Raw genomic sequence first — 23164 nt, forward strand, 5'->3', positions numbered from 1 at the left:
ATTCTCTTCAAATCTACAAATCGCCACCGGGAAAAAAATGCAAAGCGACAGAACAAGATGCAGTTACCCGCACAAAGCAAGAAGAAGCGGGCGATGGTGCTCACGGCGGGTGCCGTTGGTGCTGGTGCTGGTTCTGTCTGTCTGTTGGTTACAACAACTTACCGGTGCGTCGGTGATCCGTTCAGTCTCGCCGTGCGTGATGCTCGGGTTGTTTCCCGTGTGGAATCGGGTCTCAGCGGTTGCAAGTTACCGAAGTCCAGCTTCGGAGGTCTCGGAGTGCTGTCCGTAGGTCCGCGCAGTCCTCGCTGCTGGAACATCCTCTTGGTGGGCGTCGTGAGTGAAGTCGAGCTTTTCAACGGGCTCGGGATCGCGCGTCTCGCCTTTCTGTAGCGGCTGATCGTCTCTGCCATCTTGTGTCGGCGGATATCCGTTGACCCGGGGAACGTGCTGTCGTCAGGTTTCCTCATTGGAGTCTTCAGAGTGTTGTTCCCTGTAGTGTCCTCCAGGACCACAGGTTGTATGGTTTCCAACTGTCGGTTCCTCCAGAGTAACAGTAGTCCGCGGAGGACAGCACGGTCCCACCGCTGGCGGAACAGTTGCATTGTACGTTCGTTTCGGACTGCTTTGAAGTGTCGCAGACTCCACCCTTGTAAGGTCGTCGAGAGTAACCGCAGGTTCCGCTCGTTGAGTCGCTCCTCAGCTAACTCATCAATGTCAAATTTACGGTAGGCCCAAAGTGCAAACATGTCGTACAAGATTGTTCGGTCTCGCACCGTGTCCGCGGAGAGGAGCACATTCTCCCGCTCTAAATGTCTCTCAACCATAACACCAAATATTTTCCCTCTGAGAGTGCGGTTGTGCTGTTCGACCGCATACCGTGGTAGCTCGTATTGGAACAGGCGTAATTTTTTAAGATAGGATTGGAACTTTGCCATCACTAGCTTCCTATCCCGTCTGGCACGGTAGATACTGAGCCTCTCGGATAGTCGGACCTCCGTTAGCAAAATGTGTCTCTCCTCCCATACCCGTAAATATTTTGTTCGAATCCGACGCGAGGACAATGGTTTCGCCCTCGTATCGAATACGCGGTCAAGACGCGAGAGATGATCTAATTTCGTCCCAATTCGCCCAAGGGCGTTCATTTTGACAATAATTTCGAGTCGTCCGTCAAGCTCAACAATTTTGGCAAACTGCTTCCGCCATATGTTATAGTTCCGTTTTCCAATCTTTTTACAGTGTACAGAGTTGGCAGCTTTCTCTTGTTCCATCAACTTTGTCACACGGACACTCCACTTACTGTACCACGGTCGCAACAGTTTGTTTTCCGTGTATCTTCGAGATAGCCCGCGAAGTTTCGTCCGCTTCATCCATATATGCATGCAATTCTTCAAACAGTTGTCTTCATTTCCTGATTCTATCTTTTTGGACAGCAACAGTGCCTGCCAAATCTTTATGAATTTCTTCAACACTATTTCGCGAAGTATTTGATCAGCTTTCACATTTGAATAAAATTGCTTCTTCATTGACAACAGGCACCTTCGTTTTAGTCGCTCATCGTTAATGCTAGACAAAGAATAAAAATGCAACTGTTCCTGGAACCTCCGCCTCCAAACCTTTGTTAGAATGTATTTTAATAATTTCCTCTGTAGTATGTCTTTTGTTATAGTCTCCTGTTTGACCATATTTAGAGACCTCAACCAAACCCCAAGATACATTTTTTTGACAAACAGGGGTTCCCTCCGCTCCAGTTCCTGTTGCGACGCAGAAGAAGCCCTTAAACTTTTTCCCCATTTCAGGAATTTAGGCTGGATCATAAACAGGTAGTTTGTTATTCTCGCCCTGTCATATAACTCCTGCAGGGCGTTAATTTTCCCACCCCATTTCCTTAACATCCCCCTTTGCAAATGCAATGATCGAGGATGGAAGTTCTGCGCTTTGTGTTCTAGGACCCACTTTCGCCAAAACAAGTTCATACTCGTTAATCTCCTCCAGTCGCGTAAATGGTTCTCCGCTTTCGCAAGGCTATCGAATCTTTTTACTATTTTCCTCCAGTATACCCGATTGAATTTGTTATCTGCCACCAAACCCATTCGTTTGCTGGCATCAAGTTTCAGCAGCAATTTGTCCAGAACAAACTCCTTCAATCTCAGCTCGTTAGCAAATCCGCTTTGTTGCAATAATTCTTTGGCATACTTGTCAGCAGTTACTTTCCATGAACCGAAAAACTTCGCCCTGATAAACCTCTCGTATATTAAATAGTTCCCATGCCCAGCAAGCTTGATTCTCCACAATGATAATGCAGTTTTTAACAATCTCTCTCTTGATTGGAACTCAAAATACGTAAACCGCATAATCAAGTTGTCTGGCTCAATCAAGAAAGTCTTGATGACTTTTTCTATCGGTTCAGTTAGCCGCATCAATTTATTTTTATGCAACTCATCTTGCAAAATCAGAAGATTGGGATCCTTCAATGGATTGCGATCAAATTCAACCAAATGTTGGACATACGCTTTGAACATCTTCAAAAACGTCAGCGACATCGAGTTTCTCAGCAGGAACACTTGTATCGTGTTGTACAGCATCTCCAAAACGTGTTCCACTTGCCTTATTTGGAACATGGTGTCTTTCGGCAAACCTTCATACCGGCTCTCTTCTTGTCCAGTTGTGGGAATCTCGTCATCCGCTGAAGAAACCTTTAGATCCTCGAAAAGACGTCTCCCGACCACATCCGTATCGCTGATATAGCCGCGACTTTCCTCATCAATACCACCTATCACACTACCAAGTAAACCTGTCAGGGACTCCTGCAGAAGTCGCTCAGTGGAGACATTGATCAGCCCTCCAGTCACAAGGTCTATTGTATCAGGTACACCATTCCTGCTCTCAGCGCGCTCTCCGTCTCGAAACAACGCCGCCGTGTCCCCATCGTCCATGCTACCCTCAATCACGTTTGGTTTGAAACCTCCGGCGCAAACAGAACCAACGATTAGAGCCCCAGTGGCAGCACAGAATAGCACCAGGTCTTAAAGAGTTGCGTTACCCGTTTTACGCACTTCCAATGTCTGCATCTGGTCTCTTACTTTAAAAAAAATATATATAGTGAACTGAAGGAATTGGCGTCGAACGTTTGAACAAAACTTGTGGAAAGATCCCGTTTGCTACAACACCGTATTGCCGCACTTTGGATCACCCGCAGACAGAAGAGAATGCGACTACCTTTGAGCTGGGCGTTGAGCACCTTGCTGGTATTCTGCCAATTGGTCGTTTCTATCACCCCTGAAGGCTGGGAAAATGTTCAGTTTGACAGGATCGTCGACGTTAGGAGTACCTACACCGTCGAGACTTATGAATTGACCGCTAAAAATACCGGGTCGGAAGCTACCACTCAATACTACTTGGCTTTGCCAGAACGTGTTTTCCAGAATCTGTCCATGTTTACCGCTGCCTTGCACGGTGTAGACGCCTTTTTGAACTGCTACGTGTACGATGGTGAAACTCAATTGGATGATGGAGTCAGACTCTCCTATGGGATCATTGAACTACCAAGTCCTGTAGCACCAGGGAAGGAAGTACAAATTGCCGCAAAAGTTTTCTATAACGAAGCTGGTCTTCCATATCCTGAGCATATCCCATTGAATGGTGATCAGCAACTAAGGTTCCAGACGCAGAGACAACCACTGTCCCCCTATTTCACTGAGAAGTCCTCACTACAGGTTATTTCCAACACGCCGGTCTCTGAATATGATGCCAAGACGGATACTCTGCAGGAGTTAAATAAAGAAGGTAATGCATTCGTTGTCGACCAATGGGAAAATGTCAGTCCCTTCAAAGTCGATGAGTTAGACATGGTTTACAAGCATAACCTACCCTTGAAGGAAGTCATAAACCTTCAAAGAGATATCTGGGTCTCTCATTGGGCCTCAACGGTCCAATTTCAAGAATATTACGAAATGACCAACAAAGGTGCAAAATTGGACAAGGGATTTTCAAGACTGGAGTATATGAAGGCTAGTCAAAACCAAATGACGCAACTGGGTATGACCCCCTTTGCCTCCCTTCTGGAAATGAATCTGCCCGATGAATCCACCGAACAGTTCTTTACTGATAAAGTGGGTATGGTTTCTACCTACGAAAAGCTTGGAAGCTCGTTGTTTTTGAGACCTAGATTCCCAATATTCGGTGGCTGGTTTTACAATTTCACAATCGGCTGGACCAATCCACTGGAGAACTTTGTGTCGTCCTATCCAGATGACAACGAAGTTTTCCTGCTGAATGTCCCCCTACTGAACGGTCCAAAGGATACCGTTTACGACCACGCCTCAATTTCGATATTTTTACCCGAAAATGCCGAACTTCTGGACACAGGAGTGCCAATCCCACTCGAGACGGTCTCTGTCGATACGGAATTCTCGTACTTCGATTTTGGAACTGGTCACACCAAGGTGACATTCCAATTCAAAAACTTGTTTACTGATATGAACAAAGCTGAGATTTTGGTCAAGTACAGATTCACCAAGAACTCTTTGTTCAGAAAGCCAATAACAATTGCCGGTTACTTCTTCGCTCTACTGATGAGTTTCTTTGTCCTAAAAAGTATCAACTTGAAGGTCACATCTGAGAACTAGATTTCTTACGCCGCCTAGAGAACCTGCGGATAATGGCAATTGCTCAAGACATATCGTTTTCAACAACTTTTATAAACTATATGTTTTTGCACCTAGTATGTAAAGAATCCACTTCTCAATTCACAAAAGGAGTACATAGAAATTTGCTTTCACTTGAGAGCTTGATTCATATGCCCCTCCAAACAGCTTTTTCAATATCTTCAGAATTTTTACTGTAAGCAGATCTCGTGAAACCGAGGTGTTCCAAGTCGAAAAGACCTTGCATGAATAAAACCAAAGCGACTTTATCGAATACAAGTTCACCAGATAGAAGAGTTTTCAGTTTCTCGTTCCGTAATGATTCGTCTTGCAAAAATTGCAAAATTTTCTGTTGTGGCAGAGTTTCTTTAAAGGCGCAATAAAAGTCATAAATATTGATAGAAGCGCCTGCCTCCCTATACAGTTGGAATAACTGGGATATGATTGGATCCATGCTTGAATTCAGCACCTTTAGCGACTCTGGTACTTGTGCAGCCTCGTCGGGAGCTACCAAAAGTTCCGGTAGAATCCTCTCCGAGCATAGAAGATCGTCCTCCATATTACTTTTGTAAGCCGGAAACATTGCCTGAGTTAAAAGTCCCGTACCATTATCTATTGTAAAAAGCTCTTGGAACATAGTATCTATCTGTTTAAATGCCAATTTCTCCTTGTGTTCTTCACATTGGGGCCATGTCTTCAAATAAAAATCCAGTTTTCCTTCTAACATATTGTGGTACAGTTCTATCAGGTTAAAATTGGATACATTCAACTCCTCTTCCAGGAAGTTAGCAACAAACTTTGCATGTCTATTGATAGGATTGTCCCTAACAAGGAACTCAACAAAAAAGTTTTCGAGAGCATTATCCTCATTATGAATCAAGCTCAGTATTTCACTTTTAGGAGCGCGTTCCTTGATCAATCCATCGATGAAGAACATATAGGTAGGACACTTCGCCAGCAGCTTCAAGTAAGTGTCCTGCAAATAACAGGTATTAACGGGGTCAATGAAAACGGAAAATGGGTTTTGAAAGAAATAAGACATTAGACTGTAGTCCAGTATTTTGGTCAGTAGTTGTAGGTTGTGATTTGTGTTGTTTGCCATTTTGTCGAGGATGAAATTTACAAATCTAGCTGATAAATTCAACTTTCCATCAACTGTATCTAAGAAAATCTGGAAAATTCGGTTCCCGTACTTAAACCCTTTGTTGCTTGAGACATCTAGTTTATGGAAATTCCTTTTGAGCAGTCGGAGGGTTGACTGTTTCAAATTCTTTTCGATGTTGGAGATATTAGTATTTATATTGAACACTAGATTCATTTTAACGTGTTCGTTTTTTAGTGCACTTCGCAGTAGGACAATGAAATCGTTTAAATCAGCAAAATGAAAGGAGTCTGTATCTTTGAAATTGAAAACTAAATTCAAATCCCTATGAAATAGTTTCTTATAGTTTTCTACTAGAGTCAAGTCGTAAGATGCTGAAGTTTGTAAATCATCTGTCAACTGTGGCATGGTCTCCAAAGTGACATCTAATTCTTTTGCAATGCTGGAACTGCGAAGTATAGCATCTGTTTGCGTAAATAATTTAAACATCGACCTTCGCAGCATCATTCGTACATTAGGGGATTCCTTTGGAGAAAGTTCTATTAGCACATTCATCACCGACGGATCATTATCCTCAGGAAACTCGATGTCGGTAGAACTGTCCGATCCTAACAAAAATAACGTTTTGAAGCAAGGTTTACTTTTCCTCCCGCTTTGTTCACTATCGAAAAGAATATGCGATATTTCCTTTTTCAGATCTGTTTCAATATTGGATACAATATCATCCACCTGATCGTGAAAGTGGGAGTGCAATTGATTGTATAACTCCCATCTTTTCGTCATAACCTCGACTGGCTCTTCACCATCTAGCAACCTGACAAAGGGAATATCTTGGTCATTGTCATCATCTATGTAATCAAATGTGGGGAATAAAGTCTTGTGTGTCTTTTGAGCGTCAACAAATTTACCAAAGTCCATTATCGATGCACAGGTCAGCGATCTAACGCTTGAGTTTAAAATCCATCACTGCAGCATTCTGTCTTTTTTTTGATTGTTTTTATGTATTTGCTTTAATGTCCATAAATTAGCTGAGCGTCCGGGTAATGTGGGAACATTACTGACGACAATGCACATCAATCATAGTAGAAATCCGTGGTCAGATTCTTCAGTGTGTCCAAATCGTAGTAGTCTTCGTCATCCGGATCGTCATCAGCATTGACAGCATCCAGAATGTCAACGTTTTCAGAGATCGAGATATTATGCAAGTTCAAAAACTGTAAATCTCTTCTTAGTCTGATCAAGTTATCGATTTGTTGCGTTGTCTCTTGAGAAATAGCCCTTTGTTGTACTGCAGGCGAGATCATTTGTAAACCGTCAAACCACATAAATTTTGATTCTTTGGAGTCCAAATACATCGTAAGTATGTTCTTCCGGTTTTTATCTAGCAAGCTCACTTTTGAAAATACGTTTCTTTCTGGGAGCCTGATCAGTTTGGGGTCAAATGATGGGGGTCTCTTCTCCACTAGATCTTCAAGTTCAAAGTATGCAATCGTTTTCAATGGTATCATTATGGTTGCTGTCAACGGTGATGTCACCATGGTGGTATTTGAAGATAATGACGACCTCGCAGACGGCGATAGCGATATTTTATTGGCGATTACGGTTGGGTGTTCTTCTAATTTCTGATTAAATTCTCGAGCAAACAAGGTGGTATGGTTGTCTGACACAATAATAAAATATACATGCGGAGACTCAATGGTGGCATCTAAGGGATCTTCAGCATATACCCATGTACCTTTTTGTAGCTGTATCAATCGCTGGTGCTTCACATATTCTTTAACTTGATCATGCAAAAACCCATCAAAATACTCAAACCTTTTACTCCATTTACTACAATATCCCTCCTTCAATTGCTCTAATTGGTACTTTCTTGCCGCCTCGTAATCTATCGACTTTAGGAATAAAAAAATAATATCAAAAAAAGATTCATATGGTTCAGTCTTCATGGCTTCTGTTATCTCCAAATCGACTTTCCTCAATACCACTGGTATTAATGAGGTCAAAGACTCTATGTCGTCCTTTGTACTCGCTGCAGACTCCACCCAAAACTTCAGTTCCAAGTTCATTAGTACGTAAAGTAATGATTCATTGTTCATCGCAAAGGTGGCCAAGTACGGCTTCTCTTGCCAGCAATTCTCATGCTCGTGGAAAAATTTTTGGATTTGGATGGAAGCCTTCAATAGTATATCAAGCAAAGGAAAAGGATACTCCCCAAACAGTAGATGTTCCAAGTAAAGTTTCCGGAAAGAGGAATTCGGATTCTCTAAAAAAACAATAACATTACTAGCTTCCAAAAGACTGAGTTTGTTGATCGCTAAAAGCCCCCCATTGCTCTGCTCAAATCTAAGTTTCAAGTCAGGGTTTTGAGGAGTAATATCAGCAAATACTTGTCTCAAAAGATCTTGTACGGGTGGGAATGACTCCAACTTCTTGGATGCCAAATATGTCGACAGCTGTAGCTTCAGTGGAACTAGTTCGGATACTATAATATCCCGTACTTCCTTAACTTTAGACTGTAAAAGCAGGAGTGATTCGATTGAGGACAGGTCGCACTTGGCCAGGTCCAATAATAGTAGGGAAATCGATAGTGCCATTTCATCGGGATGGTACTCTTTCAAGGCGATATAGGATTTAAGAGTCAATGCTAGACAGTGTAGTGTAACAAGCACTATATCGTCGTCTAATGGTGCTGTTTGTAGGTGTTGGATTAGGGTGTCTAAAAATTCCTTGTTATCTTGGTAGTACCTGGTTAGTACTAAAAAGCCGTTTTTATATTTTCCAGGATTACCCAACAATGTGTCCATGATCACAATGTATACCAGTAACTGGTCAATCCATGGGGATGAAGTTAGAATGGACTTTAACATATTCAAAAACTTTTCGTCGCCTAAAACTTTCCCGCAAAGAATATCACTATTACAGTAGTAGATAAACTTCTCCAAATTTTTCCAAAGAGTTTGTGGCTTTAAGGTACGTCCATTTTCGCAGAGGAACTGGTAACACCAGTCCGATTCTTTTGCACCCAAATTTCCCGTTTTTGAAGGTGGCCTCTCCACCAAGTCAGGGTCCAGTATCTCTTGTAGTTTCATCCAATCATCCGTCAACATGTCCTGCATCTTGACGCACCTGTTTCCACGAGTTCAGAGGTACCTGCGCTCAGTTTGTCGGTGAAACCGCGGAGTCCATAAAACGTTTAAAATATGAACTCTTTTTTCTTTTTATTAAAATCGTAGAAATATAGTCAACTCGAATCTGCAAAAATGTTGCTGAGGTTTATATCAAAAGCAGTACGATAAAGGTCAGGTAGCGGGCTCCGAACCCACTTACATAACAGCTTAATTATGAGTAACCTCTTTGAAGGCAGTGAGCGGGCTATTGGTGCTGACCAATCACTTTCTTCAAACATCACTCTGGATGATTATATAAGGAATATTCTGCCTGCGCAACTAAACGAGACCTTACTCCAAAATTTGCAAGAGCAAAACAAGAACGTTTCTAAGGATATAATTGATGAGCTGGCTAGAAGTTGGGAATTACTAACAGAAAAGGGGGCTGACATGGCCCGACAATTGGCTCCTAGAACCTTGAACCCACCTGTTCAGCAAAGCTCCTTCTCAGCTTGGTCTTTTTCTCAAGGATTGGTGTTAGGTCAATTGAGTATTGTTCTACTTATGTTTTTCTTTATAAAGTTCTTTATCTTTAGTGATGGAAAGAACGACGATAGAAACCCACCAGTGACATCTTCTGCTTCGTCATCTTCGGAATACGTGAATAAGACTCGAACCAAGCTGGAAACAACATTAGAAAGTTCGGACATTGATGATCCCACTGTTTTGAAAAGGGGTGGACAAGAAGCTAAAAGCAACTACAACAACTCTATGAACGACTCTGACTTAGAGAGGGTGTCGCTGACTGACAAAATATTGGACAAGACGTACTATAATGTGGCAACACATCAATCTGAATCCCTAGATTGGTTCAACGTACTGATTGCGCAGATTATCGAACAATTCAGAGAAGAAGCTACCAACAAAGACAATATCATAAAATTTCTTAACAGGTTCGTTGGGGATAACTCCATTAATTTACCAGATTATCTCGGAGATATCAGAGTCACAGAGATAGACATTGGGGACGACTTCCCCATATTTTCAAACTGTAGGATTGAAAAGGAAAAACAGAAACTAGAAGCAAAGATTGACATTGATCTGAACGACAGGTTAGCATTGGGGGTTGAAACGAAGTTACTCTTGAATTACCCGAAACGAAATTTTGCAGCGTTACCGATAAATTTGACAGTCGCAGTCGTACGATTTCAAGGTTGTTTGACAGTTTCCTTAACAAAGGCGAGTGATTTCATCCCCCCAAAAAATGACACTACCAGTAACTCATCCGAAACGTTTCACACTGAGGAAGACAATGGTTACTTTCTTGTTTTTTCATTTTCTCCAGAGTACAAGATGGACTTTGAAATTAGTTCGCTAATCGGGGCCAGATCAAAGTTGGAAAATATACCCAAAATCACAGATGTACTTGAGTATCAGATCAAAAAGTGGTTTGTAGAAAGGTGCGTAGAGCCCAGATTTCAATTCATCAAACTACCCAGCATATGGCCCAGAAGTAAAAATGTGAGGCAGGAATGAAATGCGAAAAGTATGATTTAACTTTCTGCTCAATGAACAGTCATTCTAGTGATTGCGGCTTTTTTCTTGTGATTTGATCAAATATGTAAATATATGTCACCTTCATCATCGATAAAACATCTATCAATATCTAATATCAGACCAAACTGATTCTGCATCTGCATTTGAAAGGAATGGACCAGCCCTTTGCTATCACAAGGTATCCATAATTTTTTGATGTTTCTATCAAAAGTTACCATCGGTAATTGATATTTCGATATTACATTGCAATTCAGTTGAAATGAAGGTAATTTGGATGAGTCAAACCCACTCTTTTGGCATGTGTAGTCTACTTGCTGAAATCCACAAAGAAAGAGGCTTGCAAATTTGGCATGTGTAATTATTGTCACAACAAACAATAGTATCATCGCTATTGAAACAATATACTGATTTGAAACCACGAATAACCCCAATAAACAAACCTCTAAAAAATATATGCCAGCGTAAAGTTGCATTAGGGCTTGTGGGTACAGCTTGCCAAAAGTTTCAGAGCTGTTGCTATAAGAATACTGGTATTCAAATAGGTACTTGAAGGAGTAGTAAACCAAAATAAATGAAACGCATGCAAGGGGAAGAATTAGCGGAGCAATCACACTGTAGATAACGGTGATACAGCCTAGAACAGAAAAAATAGGGTACACCGAACCCCACTGAAAATACAGCGATTTTCGGAGTCTCTCTAATCTCTTATGTGGTGTGTAGAGACATAGTTTGTAGTAAAAAACTTCAATAAAGAGTTCTCCAATTCGGATTAGGTTACCGCCACAATATGCCATTCCTCTCATTAGAATAAAAGAGCAAAAGAAATTTGAGCTTTTTGGCAGTTCGGCTGCAAGAATGGACGGTACTGTGGTAGGATTATTAATTAAGTTTTCAATAACAAAGGATACACCAGAGGAAATTGTAACCACAAGGAATAAATGCACAAAGAGAAAGGCAAAAAACCATTTCTGAGTATCTACCTCGATCTCGGAACCTGTTCTGCAGCCCTTTAAATAGCTGAGAAGGCGGAATATATAAGGAGCACACTCTGTCAAAAAAATCAATGAAACAACTGGGAATATTATGATAACCAAGTTATAAACAACCTCTGAGCGAAATTCAGAGCTGTTGGGGATCAGTATCAGATATGCCAAATACGGAATTTGGGACAGCAGCCCAATCAACCCTACTGGTATAATCCAACCAACAATAATAAGGACGCCAAAAATTCTGGCGATACCTCCTCTTATCCATTTCAGTATGGTGGATTCTGCAGAAACGTTCGACCAGATAATGTCCTGTGGATCGGGACCCACAACTAGTTTGACATCATTCTGGTTATTGTTTAGTAATTGAGCGAAGAGATGACATGTTATGGCGGAGTCAAACTCAATAAACGCTTTATTATAAAAGTATCTTGAAGAGACAAAATTAGGGTTGTTCTTCTTTTCCAAATATTCTCGTCTTTTAATTAGTTCTTTAACAACTTTGTGGTATTCTTCTATTTTTTTTGGTAGCAGTTCCATCCTATCCTTTAAGAAAGACCTTTTTTTAAACCTGAAAGATAACGGCAATCTATATATCGATCCTTTATTGGCGCCGTGTATTCTAAAAAATCTCCACTTTGAGCGATCAACTAAAGTTTTCATCTGGAACACATACTTATTAAAGTTAAATTTTAGCTTCCGGTTTGTTGATTTGAAAATGTTGTTAAATTTATTACTACCGCTGATATCTTTCATCCTTTCAGAAAAGAACTGTTCAAGGTACACCTCCAAAGTTATTTTTTCTAGTTGGTGTTCTAAATGACGCATTTTCTTCCAAATAAGATAGATCTTTTTGTAATCTTTAGGAATGTAACACACTCCTTCAATGTTTCCCATTATTTGAAACTTCTCAATTAACTCCCTTTTGTTAAGAATCACGTTATCTAGAAATAAAATGTGTTGATATCTCCCTTTATTTATCTCTTTTTTGATGCAACTAGTAGTGATTTTTAGCTCACTGTGTAGCAAAGCAAAAAACCAGCTAACAAGAAAAATGCACATGATCAAATGAATAACCATAACTTTGGAATCTATATTCGACATATTCAATCGATCTAGTGATGTTGAATCCGAACCGGAAATATAGTGGATTGGTAACAGAACAGGCAAATTGACTATCGAAGTTGTAAAGGAGAAAAAAGCAAGGAATTTTAAAAATCTCAACATTAAATAAGCATCCAATCCACAGCTTTCTTTGTAAGATTCAATGTCCGCGGTAATTATGGTCTTAAGCCAGTTACTTTTAAATCCTTCAGGATTTAAGACCCTCTTTCCTTGATAGAGACGCTTGAAGATAATACGGAGTAGCAAAAATAAAAGTGTTTGAAAGACGAGGTAACCCAACGATAGTAGTATACCATAAAGGAATCTTTCGAAGGATATACCAATTTCCCTATGCGCAGCACCTACCCTTGCAGAAGTTGCAAAGGCAGAAAGAATTTCTTTTGTAAATTTCTTGATATTATTATCTGGGTCGAACTGGCTGTGTGTCAAACTTAAAAAAAACTCTTGAGGGGTCTGCGATTGATGTTCTACTGCTTGAAATTGGAACGTGAATAGATTCGAGGGGTTGATCATTTTACCCTCTTTGAGATGGTATCTTAACTGTAATGTAGTCTTGCCAAAACATTTTTTAACACAAAATGTAGAAAAACAATAGATTTTTTACCGCCCACCTGGAAGCCTACCCAGTATTTTTCATAAAAAAGTTGAAACAACCCAACGGTGAGCTTGGAAACTGAAGGTGCTTTGGCTTAACTCACTACGGTGTCAACAAATTTCTTCACCTTCAAAACAAAGACGACATAGAATAACCCATCCCTTTTAAATGAAAAAAGATCATTTGGGTTTCAAAGTTTGCCTTATCCGATATTGAGGTTCCTTCTTCACTTTTCAATTAATATTAATCTATTTGTTATACAGTTGGTTTATATCATTCATGCAGAGGGTATTGGCAATGAAGATTACCTTTTACCATTTTTCTTACCTCCTTTCTTGCCTTTAGGAGGTCTTTGCTGATCATTGATACGATCCTTTTGAGTCTTTTTATAGGAACGCCCCCCATCTTCCATGGCCTCCTCTCTCTTTCTCTTTTTGCTGTTTGTATTCTTTTTGGTTGCTGACAAAGTGCCCATAACTTTGGCATTTTTCTTTTCTGTTTCCGTTTGGAACCAGGTTCTTCTTGGTCTAGCTTGAATCTCTTTTTTGTGCTTCAGCATATTTTCACCCTTCTTTAGTTGCATTTCGGCTCTCAAAATTTCCTTCTCTTCCTTTTCTTCCACCAAAACAGCCTCAATGGTGTCTGCAGATTTCTCAACCAGTTTATTTGTCTCTTCGACTTGGTTCCAATCGACGTTTCTACCTAGTGCCCTACCCCCATTATTTGAAATTTGATTTGTTTCTTCGACACTCTTAATAGCAGCTCTGACAATAGCTCTTTCTTGGGAAGACTCCCCCACTAATGTGACGGAACGACCTTCTCTACCGGCTCTTGCAGTACGACCCACTCTATGCAGATAAATCTCATGTGACTTGGGCATATCATAATTTATGACAACCTCAATTTTGGGGATATCAAGACCTCTGGAAGCCAAATCAGTACAGATTAGCACCGGGACATCCAAACTCTTGAATCTGGTGACGGATTCCAAACGTTGCTCCTGGGTTAGCGACCCATGTAGCTCTGCAACGGCCATACCAAGAAGACCAAGAATGATTCTTAACCTATGCGCGGTTTCCTTCCTGGCGACAAATACCACGATTCTCTTCTGCGCATTACTATCCAATTTCCTGATCAAATTGAATAATAAGGCAGGCTTTAAGTTATCTCTTTTACGAATACGAACAAACTCTTGAGTCAATTTGGAGGCTGCTTGCTTTGGAGGGTCGATCATAATTCTAACTGGTCTTCTTAGAGATAGCGATACCAAACTTTTTATCTTGGAGTTCATTGTGGCGGAAAACAGCAAGTTTTGTCTCTTACTTGGAAGCATGGTCATAATCTCCTTCAATTCGTCTTGAAAACCTTCCTCCAACATTCTATCGGCTTCATCTAAAACCAAGATCTCTACAGAGTCGACATTGAAACTGGCGGAATTCCTGATATGATCGATAAATCTACCTGGTGTGGCAATAACGATATCTGGTCTGGCCTTCAAAGCTTGCTCTTGTTGTCTCAGATTTAGACCACCAACGGCCAACCCAAAAGTAAGACCGGAAACAAACTGACCTATTTTCTTGGCGACATCCGAAATTTGGATAGCCAGTTCACGGGTTGGGGTTAACACAATGACCCTTGTCATTGCCACTTTCGATGGCTTGAATAAGAGACGTTCAATAATCGGGATCATGAACGCTGCTGTTTTACCAGAACCTGTAACGGCACCAGCAATGACATCTTTACCTTGCAAAGCAACGGGAATGGTGGCGCTTTGGATCGGCGAGGGCTTGGTGTAACCCAGATGAGCCAGACCCTTCAAAACAGGACGCGATAGAGAAAGTGAGTTGAATGTTTCGTGCGTTTGCTTCTTGGCATCATCGGCTTCGTTATCGGAGGCATAAAACTCTGCCTTCGCCTCAGCAGTGTCGTCTTCCTCCCCATCATCGGCATCCTCACCATGATCGGAAGCTACAAGTTCTTTCCCTTCCTCCTCGCTTTCTTCGACATCATCGTCCTCGTCTTCGCTGGAACTTTCGTCTCCGTTCTCTATCTCCTCTTCTTGAGGTTTAGCACCCATACCAAAACCATCCATGGCCAATTCATCTTCGTCTTTGTGTGCCGCGGACTCTGTATCAGATGCTTCTTCTTCCTCCGATGAAGCACCATCGCTTTCCTCATCTTTCTTCTTATCAATGGCAGCCATTTGAAGCAACCCACCCTTCCTTCTAATTATTTTGTCCAAATCGACATCCTTCCTGGCCAATTCATCGCCGTTAGCTTTACTAACATCAAAGTCCCAACCTTGAAAGTCCTTCGAATACGTAGAAGCATCGTCCAACGTAAACCGGAAGTTTTCGTCCAGATCACCCCTCTCTGCGTCCTCCCCGGCACTCTTCTTTGATTTCGAGGCTTTCTTCTTCTTTTTGTTTTGAGTTGCACTCTCACGAACCTGTTCTTTGTTCTCCTCCTGATCTAGCGCTTCATCTTCAGAGACGTCCAGATCTGGAATATCCTCCTCTGAGTCGCTAATTGTGGGCACGAAATCCAAATCGTTAAACTTCTTAACCATTGTACGCGACCGTTCCGTGTGTATGTGTGTCTGTGGGCCACTGGTTCTGCCCTGATACCAATCCAAACGTACTTCCATGCAGCAGTCCAATATTCATCTCATCTCATCTCATCTCATCGCAAAATCGAGAGGAATGAAACAAGAAATAAAAAAAAATTTCACTTCCGTGCGAAACGATCAAAAAAGTAACACTTTGAAGCCATCTCTCATTTTTCTTAGTAATTTACCCGCTCATCCAATAGTCTTGTAGCGGATTTATGAGTTGGGCCCATTCCCCTTATTGCGGGAGCAACCGCTTGTATGTATATATATAAGTTGATGGGTACACGGTCTTTGCGGAGTCGGGCTTTATCTGGTTACAGTGGTTGCTGGAGGGACCATTTTGGCAGAGTGTGTAGCTAGAGAAACATGTCTGAACCAGTTGACCAGAGTAAAGTTAGTGTGGATAAGGAGGAGAGGCCCAAGGCATGTTGCGTTTGCAAAGATGAGAAGTCCGCCCGTGACGAGTGTTTGCTCTTTAAAGGGACAGCAGATGACAGCGGGTATGTCAAGTGTAAAGATCTGATTGAGAAGTACAAGAGCTGTATGAAGGGTCATGGTTTCGAGGTCAAGTGAAAGGCCGTTGCTGGCTGCATAAGAAAAGTTTACAAGTCTGATATTCCCGACATAAATTTATATGCCCTTTACTGTATCAATAGTTCCCACTCTAGTACATAGTTAACTTCATGATAAGAAAAGCGTGCCACCGTACAGTCGTTCCCCCCTTCTCCCCCCCCCGGTTCGTTGTATCGAATGTATGTTTTTAGAATAAATGATATGTATAAGTGTATGTGTGTGTGCATGTGTTTGCAAAATGCTAATGTGTGTGTTCCCTAAATCACTATCTTAAGTTCTCCACCAACGTTTTCCCTATCCGTTCGTTCACGTTCTTGGCCCATAGGACATCCAGATGCGAGTACTCGTCGATGACCCAGTACTTGTACGTGTTTTTATCCTCGTAGTTTTGGAAATGGTCGATGACACGCTGTCCATCCACGAGTTTGTCCTTGCGCGGCACAAACAGCAAGACATTTGGTCTGTCCTCCTGTTTGTACTCGGGCCCCCACCAAGTGTGGTGTTCTGGGAACAGTTGTGGCGCATGTCTCAAAAAACTCACTTTATTTGGGTCCGTGCTCAACCACCACTGCATCAACTTAACGGAGACGTGGACTGGGGAAAACATGAAGTGTCTCGATTTGATCTCGTTATCCCACAGTGTGTCGTTCCACTCGAATAAGTAGTTGAAGAAAAGGTAGCAGATGAACGAGAAGAACTGTGTCCCCAAGAGACAACGACGTGCAACCATCATTATCTTGACGAAGGACTTGTTGCCGAATACAGCGTCGTTATCAATTGTGCGCGACATTATCTTCATCACAGCGCTCTCCTTCAAGAGAAGTGATCCAGGGTAACAAGCTGGAGATAATGCGACGAAGTTATCAACGTACTTGTTGATCCCACCACAGTTATTAATAAGTCCCAAGAAAATCTCTGCTGTACCTTGGGAATGGCCCAATAGGTTAATCTTTTCATTACCTGATCTCGCCCTGACAAACTGTACCATTGCGGGCAAGTCAAACTGCACCAGTTCCCTCATATCCCAATTCCAACATTTGGGGGAATGTTTAATCTTCTTGTTAATTTCAAACCCTATCCTATTATTCCCCAACCAGACGTCGAACCCCTGTGAGTACAAGTAGTACGCAAGCGAATGCTCACCACCTGAAGCAAACGATCCACTGCTCTGCAAGAGCCCGTGAATGCAAAGAAACGCCTTTCTCTTCTGTCCGTTGGGCAACGTATCTGTAGGATGTTTCAAATGCCACATTTCCAGTGTAAAACCATCCTCAGTCTCCACACTAAGTTCCTCCACCGGTATATTCAATTTACTGTAGTAGTACGATAGAGCTGGGACCAATGGATCTTTCTCCTTCTTCTTCTTCTTCTTCTGTGATGCGACGATGTCAATGGGCTCAGCGATCTCCACCGTCCCGTGGTCGCACTGCTCACCACCGTTCTCGAAGAAATGTTTGTACAACGCCAACACCATGATCACGGTGATACCCGCATTCAAAATTACATGTGCAAAAACACGCTTTGCATAGTACCTTGCCGAATCCGGCCTTGAAAACTCAATAGTCATCTATCTCGCTGCGAAACAGACACACAGAACGCGACGATGCCTTACTCAGCTTATCAAGAAAAGAGTCGTCAACCCTCCTACGCGAAAAACAGGCGTTCCTGAGCAAGCCCAGTCCCATATATATCCCAATCCCACCCGGGTGTGCATTGTATGATAAAGCGAAAGAGAGAAAAACAGCAAACCTAAACGAGACACCTTCGAGAAATTTTGCAACACCGAAGGCTATAGCGGTCGAAGGAAACCGAAGAGGCAGCTTTGCCTGCTCCCGCACAGAACAGGCCGCAGGGCATGCCTCGAGGCAGCGGCAGAGCACACTTAATTCCCCGCGAGATTCGGGAAGGCGACATATTACCGCTTTGGGACGGGTGTTGTTGCAAGCGGGAGGCGGGAGATGGCCCGATAGTTCAGACATCAGAAACAGGCAGTATCACCCCACGCTCATCGGGGGGAATGCCTCGCAGTTGGTCTGCCATCGCTACCTCCATCGCTACTACCACCACCCCGTTGCTGACTGCACCCGCGCGATTCGGTAAGCGAAGCGAGAAAAGCAATTTTGAAACACGCACAGCCAAAAAAAGAAGGCGAAAATTAGGGCTTCTTTTGTTCACTGCTACTACTACTACCACTGTATTTTTTTCTGTTTTTCGAGGAAGAAAAAAAATCAAAACGGAAAATAGAAGACTTGCCATTTCTCTTGGTGGTGGTAGGTGCAGGTAGGCTGTGATCAGTAGTTGCCCCATTCACACAGCACTTGGCTGCCACGCGTTATTATTATCCCGCTTCTCTTTCTTGTTGGATGAATAATATAAGTGCCGGCAGCAACAGTAACAGTAGCAGCAACGGCAATACGAAGTACGGCGACATGGATGTTGAGTTGGCTTCAATAGTGTCATCGCTTAGTGCGCTGTCTAATTCGGGCAGCACGTCGAATAGTATGGGTGGTGGTGCCTCGGGGAACGGTAAGCAGCTCGGCGGGTTTAGAAGGTCGAGTTTCAACTCGAGCGATGCGGATTCCGATGTGGGGTTCGCCAACAACAACGGCAACACTTTCAAAAATTTGAGTCACTCCCTGGGGACTGCCCCACCGTATGCTTCCAGTTTCAACCAGTTGCTGTCATCGAACGGGACCACTGGTGCTAGCAACAACAACAACAATAACAACTACTATTACTCCTCGTCGGCGTCTCACGCGGGGAACAACAGTATGAAGCAGAGGCTTGGCTTATTGGGGTCGTACCCTAACTCGATGGCTGGGCCCGGTCCCACGTTTACTATCTCGAATGGTAAGGACAACAACTATGCGCACACCATTCAGAATATCACCACTGGTGCGACAGGTGGTGGTGGTATGGGGTCTGGTGGGTTCTTCGAGGCGTTTGGGAAATCCATTATTGAGGGCACCAGAGAATTGGAGAATGACGATAACGTCACAGTCCCCTCATCGCACCCGGGTAGCCAAGTCACGTTGGATAGGGGGAACATCAGTCCAGCAGCGTTCAACAGTGACGATCAGCACAGTGGCAGCGATCACACTGGGTCCATCAACAGTGCTCTATCGTCGCACCCAAAGAACATCTGGAACCCAGCATCCACAGAGACTTTCAAACCTGGACTGGAGGCATTCCCACAACAACAGCCACAGCCACAGATGGTTATGAAAAACGGACAGTACCTTGTGAAACAGCCAATGTTCCAGAATGGATTCCCCTACAACAACGGGTTTCAACAGTTCCCAATGGTCCCCCCACCGAATTCATTCATCCCAATGATGATGTACCAGCAGGGGAATGACGGAGTCAAGGACCAAGCTCAGGAGAATTTTGTAAATACCGCTCCTACTCCTGCAGAAGACAACCCGGCGACGTCCCCGCTTTCCCCCACTGTACTACCTGTAAATACCGAGGACTTCGACGGCTCCAACCCTGGTTCAGGTAATTCACCTGAAACTTTAAATATTCTTTCACCAACAAACAGGGGGGACTCCAAGGGTATGGTATTTGTGCAAGGCCAAGATGAACGGAACGCAGAACCGTTCTATTACCCCACATTCAACGAGGATAATCGCACTAGCAACAACGGCAAGGGTGCCAAACTTCGCAAGAACTCTGATCATGTAAATAAGCATAAGGGTAAACATAAGGGCCACAACAAAAATGACAAGACGAACCAGTTGGGGGCGAACCAAGCGAATCCGTACCTGGACCAAGCAAAGTACGTTAGAAAGAATGGTTTCGCTGCCACCCACAAGAATGACGCACCAACACTACACCACAACGACTCGGAAAGTGGGACTGCCAAGAAGCAACAGTCAGCACAGCCTGCGTTCCATAGATCGCCATTGTTGGAGGAGATCAGGAGCAACAGCAATAACGAGGAGAAGACGTATCATTTGGCGGACATCTGCGGCCACACACTGGAATTCTGTAAAGATCAGTATGGGTCCCGTTTCATTCAGAAAGAGTTAGCAACAGCGTCCTCATCAGAGAAGGAGGTTATCTTCAACGAGATCAGAGATGATATTTTGACTCTTTCAAACGACGTCTTTGGTAACTACGTAATTCAGAAGTTCTTCGAATTTGGATCGAAGACTCAAAAGGATATCCTAATAGACAACTTCAGTGGTAAAATGAAGGAATTGTCCATGCAAATGTACGCCTGTAGGGTGATCCAAAAGGCGTTGGAGTTTATTGATGCAGATCAGAGGATTGAACTTGTGAAAGAACTGTCAGACTGTGTGCTGAAGATGATTAAAGACCAAAATGGTAATCATGTTATTCAGAAAGCCATTGAGTGCATCCCAATTGAGTTGCTTCCCTTCGTCTTAACGTCTCTAACGGGTCACATCTACCATCTGTCCACACATTCGTACGGTTGTCGTGTAGTCCAAAGGTTGTTGGAGTTTGGGTCCCTGCAGGACAAAACCGTCATATTACTTGAGCTGAAAGATTTCATTCCCTATTTGATCCAAGATCAATACGGTAACTACGTCATTCAACATGTACTACAGCACGGCTCCGATGATCCAGATTGTCTACCTATGGTCAGCACAAAGCAGGAGATAATTGAGATTGTCTCTAAAAACGTTGTAGAGTTTTCGAAACATAAGTTCGCCTCCAACGTTGTCGAAAAGGCGATCCTTTACGGAACCAAAGAGCAAAAAGATTCTGTTATCTCCAAGATCTTACCAAAGAGTAAAGAGCATGCGGCCAATCTAGAGGATAACGCTCCAATGATTCTCATGATGAGAGACCAATTTGCTAATTATGTGGTTCAAAAACTGGTGACTGTGTCGGAAGGTGAGGGCAAGATCCTCATTGTCATTGCAATACGGGCATATTTGGATAAACTGAACAAATCTAACTCGCTGGGGAATAGACATTTGGCCAGTGTTGAGAAATTGGCCGCATTGGTCGATACTGTTGAGATTTGAAGAACACGGGGCGCGCTTTTCATTTCCTTAAACAACATTGCTGCTTCATCATATTGTCTTCTCGCCACCCTCCCTTCTAACCGTATATATTTCTATCTTCTTTAAATGTTTCGTTTCTTTAAAAATACTGATAATATATAACTACGAGTGCAATACGTACCAGTCCTCAATTTATTAGAGCATAACTGAACGTCCACGCCATTACAAACCCCATTAATTCCCTAGTCACATTGGCAAATATTAAATCGTTCACTACACCCTCGTAAAACCTGCTGGGTTGCCTCTTGCAAATTATAAGAACGTAGATCAGAGCACACGCAAAGTATACAACAAAAAACTGCAAAAACCCACGAAGTGACTCCAATTGTAGCACGCCTGCTGCGACGCCATTTACCAGACATATCTTATCCAAATATGTAACGTATGTTTGCTTGTTTAGCGCAATGTTGACACCCGATTTCAACGGATCCGTAAACTTGCTGTTAAGGTCATTGCCAGTGCTTGCACTAGGGTCCACATTCTCCATCGTCCTGTAATCGTTCAGTCACTATGGATCAAATACTCTACGCTACACTCGCACAATAATGCAACGCAAGAGTCCTTAATGCTCCGTGCCGAAATTCAATTTTTTTCTATTACAAATTCAATGAGAAAAAAAATCTTATTCACTTGAAGCTCTAATGAAAATTTTCCAGTTTCGACTGTCATCGCCTCATCGCATCTCATTCCAGAAGACCATCTAACCGCAAGACCTACACGAAAGCATGGCTACCCAGTTAGAAGAGTTGGTCAGTTTTTTACATTCTCCACAGCCGGCTGTCAGGCAAATCGCTTTAGATAATTTGGTCGGTTTCAGCACTGGGCCTACCTCAACGTTATTCAAATATGATAATCTTACTCCAGTTAAAGACTTGAAACAACTGGCGCAGGAAAACTCGAGGATTCTGGTTCAGCAGTCAGTAACAATTCTGGCAAATTTGTGTGATGATCCACAGATGAGAAGGGCGATCAGTGAAGATACCAATTTTGTCAAATACCTGGCGTCTAAAATTTGTGATCAAGAAAATACATCCGCAGATATCATGTGTATCTTGCTGAGTAATTTGGCGAAAGATGATTCCATAACTAAAATCTTTGATATGGTTAGAGAGACGACCCCCGAGAAACGAGAAAAGGAGAAAGGGATCTTTGCCAGCGATAAAATTATGGACTGTTTGATGGATTGTTTTGTAAAGGGTAACGACAGAAAGTTGAACAAATTTGCAAACTACGACTACTTGGCGTACTTCTTTGCAGACATTGCGAGATTTCTAAAGGGTAGGTCCTACTTCATTGAACAGCAGGAATACGATGGAGTTGTGCCATTGTCGAAGCTGTTAGTATTCACAGAAAAATATGACTCTAAGACCAGAAGAGAGGGTGTTGCCTCGACCATAAAGAACTCCCTATTTGACTCTGAGACGCACGACAGACTGTTGAAGGATGAAAATATCAACCTACTGCCTTACATCCTACTACCAATAACATCCGCAAAGGACTCGGAAATTGATGAAGAAGACATGTTCAACCTCCCAGACGAATTGCAACTACTACCAGAAGCTAAGAGGCGGGATCCCGTTCCATCCATTATTTGCGTCCATTTGGAAAGTATATTGTTGCTGTGTACAACTCATGCTGCAAGAGAATACCTGAGAAGTAAATCGGTGTACCCACTGGTCAGAGAACTTCATAAAAACGTTGAAGATGAAAACATTGCTGATTTATGTTATAGAGTGGTAAATATGTTGATGAGAGGGGAACCAGAAGCTGAGGCAGTAGAGGAGTTACCATCAAAAAAATTTGGAAGATGGTGAAGACAACAGTGATGA

The 23164-nt window shown here is 42.6% G+C and overlaps 12 protein-coding genes across 12 annotated transcripts; 5 read left to right on the forward strand and 7 right to left on the reverse strand.

Annotated features, from left to right (window-relative positions):
• Positions 1–158: 158 nt before the first annotated feature.
• Positions 159–2933, reverse strand: SFI1 (Sfi1p; the record flags this gene model as incomplete). The annotated part of the gene is made up of 1 exon (XM_022609517.1): positions 159–2933. One exon carries the CDS (start codon positions 2931–2933, stop codon positions 159–161), a length of 2775 nt encoding a protein of 924 aa, XP_022465906.1.
• A 273-nt stretch (positions 2934–3206) lies between these two features.
• Positions 3207–4625, forward strand: OST1 (dolichyl-diphosphooligosaccharide--protein glycotransferase subunit OST1; the record flags this gene model as incomplete). Its single annotated transcript, XM_022609519.1, has 1 exon — positions 3207–4625. The coding sequence occupies one exon, from the start codon at positions 3207–3209 to the stop codon at positions 4623–4625; it is 1419 nt and encodes a 472-aa protein (XP_022465907.1).
• A 166-nt stretch (positions 4626–4791) lies between these two features.
• On the reverse strand, positions 4792–6663 carry ORC3 (origin recognition complex subunit 3; the record flags this gene model as incomplete). The annotated part of the gene is made up of 1 exon (XM_022609520.1): positions 4792–6663. The coding sequence occupies one exon, from the start codon at positions 6661–6663 to the stop codon at positions 4792–4794; it is 1872 nt and encodes a 623-aa protein (XP_022465908.1).
• A 155-nt stretch (positions 6664–6818) lies between these two features.
• LMO1 (Lmo1p) lies at positions 6819–8852 on the reverse strand (the record flags this gene model as incomplete). Its single annotated transcript, XM_022609521.1, has 1 exon — positions 6819–8852. One exon carries the CDS (start codon positions 8850–8852, stop codon positions 6819–6821), a length of 2034 nt encoding a protein of 677 aa, XP_022465909.1.
• A 234-nt stretch (positions 8853–9086) lies between these two features.
• Positions 9087–10388, forward strand: MMM1 (ERMES complex subunit MMM1; the record flags this gene model as incomplete). Its single annotated transcript, XM_022609522.1, has 1 exon — positions 9087–10388. One exon carries the CDS (start codon positions 9087–9089, stop codon positions 10386–10388), a length of 1302 nt encoding a protein of 433 aa, XP_022465910.1.
• A 77-nt stretch (positions 10389–10465) lies between these two features.
• SPO75 (Spo75p) lies at positions 10466–13033 on the reverse strand (the record flags this gene model as incomplete). Its single annotated transcript, XM_022609523.1, has 1 exon — positions 10466–13033. The coding sequence occupies one exon, from the start codon at positions 13031–13033 to the stop codon at positions 10466–10468; it is 2568 nt and encodes an 855-aa protein (XP_022465911.1).
• A 386-nt stretch (positions 13034–13419) lies between these two features.
• DRS1 (putative ATP-dependent RNA helicase) lies at positions 13420–15684 on the reverse strand (the record flags this gene model as incomplete). Its single annotated transcript, XM_022609524.1, has 1 exon — positions 13420–15684. One exon carries the CDS (start codon positions 15682–15684, stop codon positions 13420–13422), a length of 2265 nt encoding a protein of 754 aa, XP_022465912.1.
• A 408-nt stretch (positions 15685–16092) lies between these two features.
• On the forward strand, positions 16093–16299 carry COX17 (copper metallochaperone COX17; the record flags this gene model as incomplete). The annotated part of the gene is made up of 1 exon (XM_022609525.1): positions 16093–16299. One exon carries the CDS (start codon positions 16093–16095, stop codon positions 16297–16299), a length of 207 nt encoding a protein of 68 aa, XP_022465913.1.
• Positions 16300–16564: 265 nt separating this feature from the next.
• KNAG0H02540 (uncharacterized protein) lies at positions 16565–17866 on the reverse strand (the record flags this gene model as incomplete). Its single annotated transcript, XM_022609526.1, has 1 exon — positions 16565–17866. One exon carries the CDS (start codon positions 17864–17866, stop codon positions 16565–16567), a length of 1302 nt encoding a protein of 433 aa, XP_022465914.1.
• Positions 17867–18662: 796 nt separating this feature from the next.
• On the forward strand, positions 18663–21296 carry PUF3 (mRNA-binding protein PUF3; the record flags this gene model as incomplete). Its single annotated transcript, XM_022609527.1, has 1 exon — positions 18663–21296. The coding sequence occupies one exon, from the start codon at positions 18663–18665 to the stop codon at positions 21294–21296; it is 2634 nt and encodes an 877-aa protein (XP_022465915.1).
• Positions 21297–21462: 166 nt separating this feature from the next.
• EMC6 (Emc6p) lies at positions 21463–21822 on the reverse strand (the record flags this gene model as incomplete). The annotated part of the gene is made up of 1 exon (XM_022609528.1): positions 21463–21822. The coding sequence occupies one exon, from the start codon at positions 21820–21822 to the stop codon at positions 21463–21465; it is 360 nt and encodes a 119-aa protein (XP_022465916.1).
• Positions 21823–22060: 238 nt separating this feature from the next.
• HGH1 (Hgh1p) lies at positions 22061–23149 on the forward strand (the record flags this gene model as incomplete). The annotated part of the gene is made up of 1 exon (XM_022609530.1): positions 22061–23149. One exon carries the CDS (start codon positions 22061–22063, stop codon positions 23147–23149), a length of 1089 nt encoding a protein of 362 aa, XP_022465917.1.
• Between the last annotated feature and the right edge of the window lie 15 nt (positions 23150–23164).

Source organism: Huiozyma naganishii, chromosome 8 (genome assembly GCF_000348985.1).
Source record: "Huiozyma naganishii CBS 8797 chromosome 8, complete genome".
Classification (NCBI taxonomy): domain Eukaryota; kingdom Fungi; phylum Ascomycota; class Saccharomycetes; order Saccharomycetales; family Saccharomycetaceae; genus Huiozyma; species Huiozyma naganishii.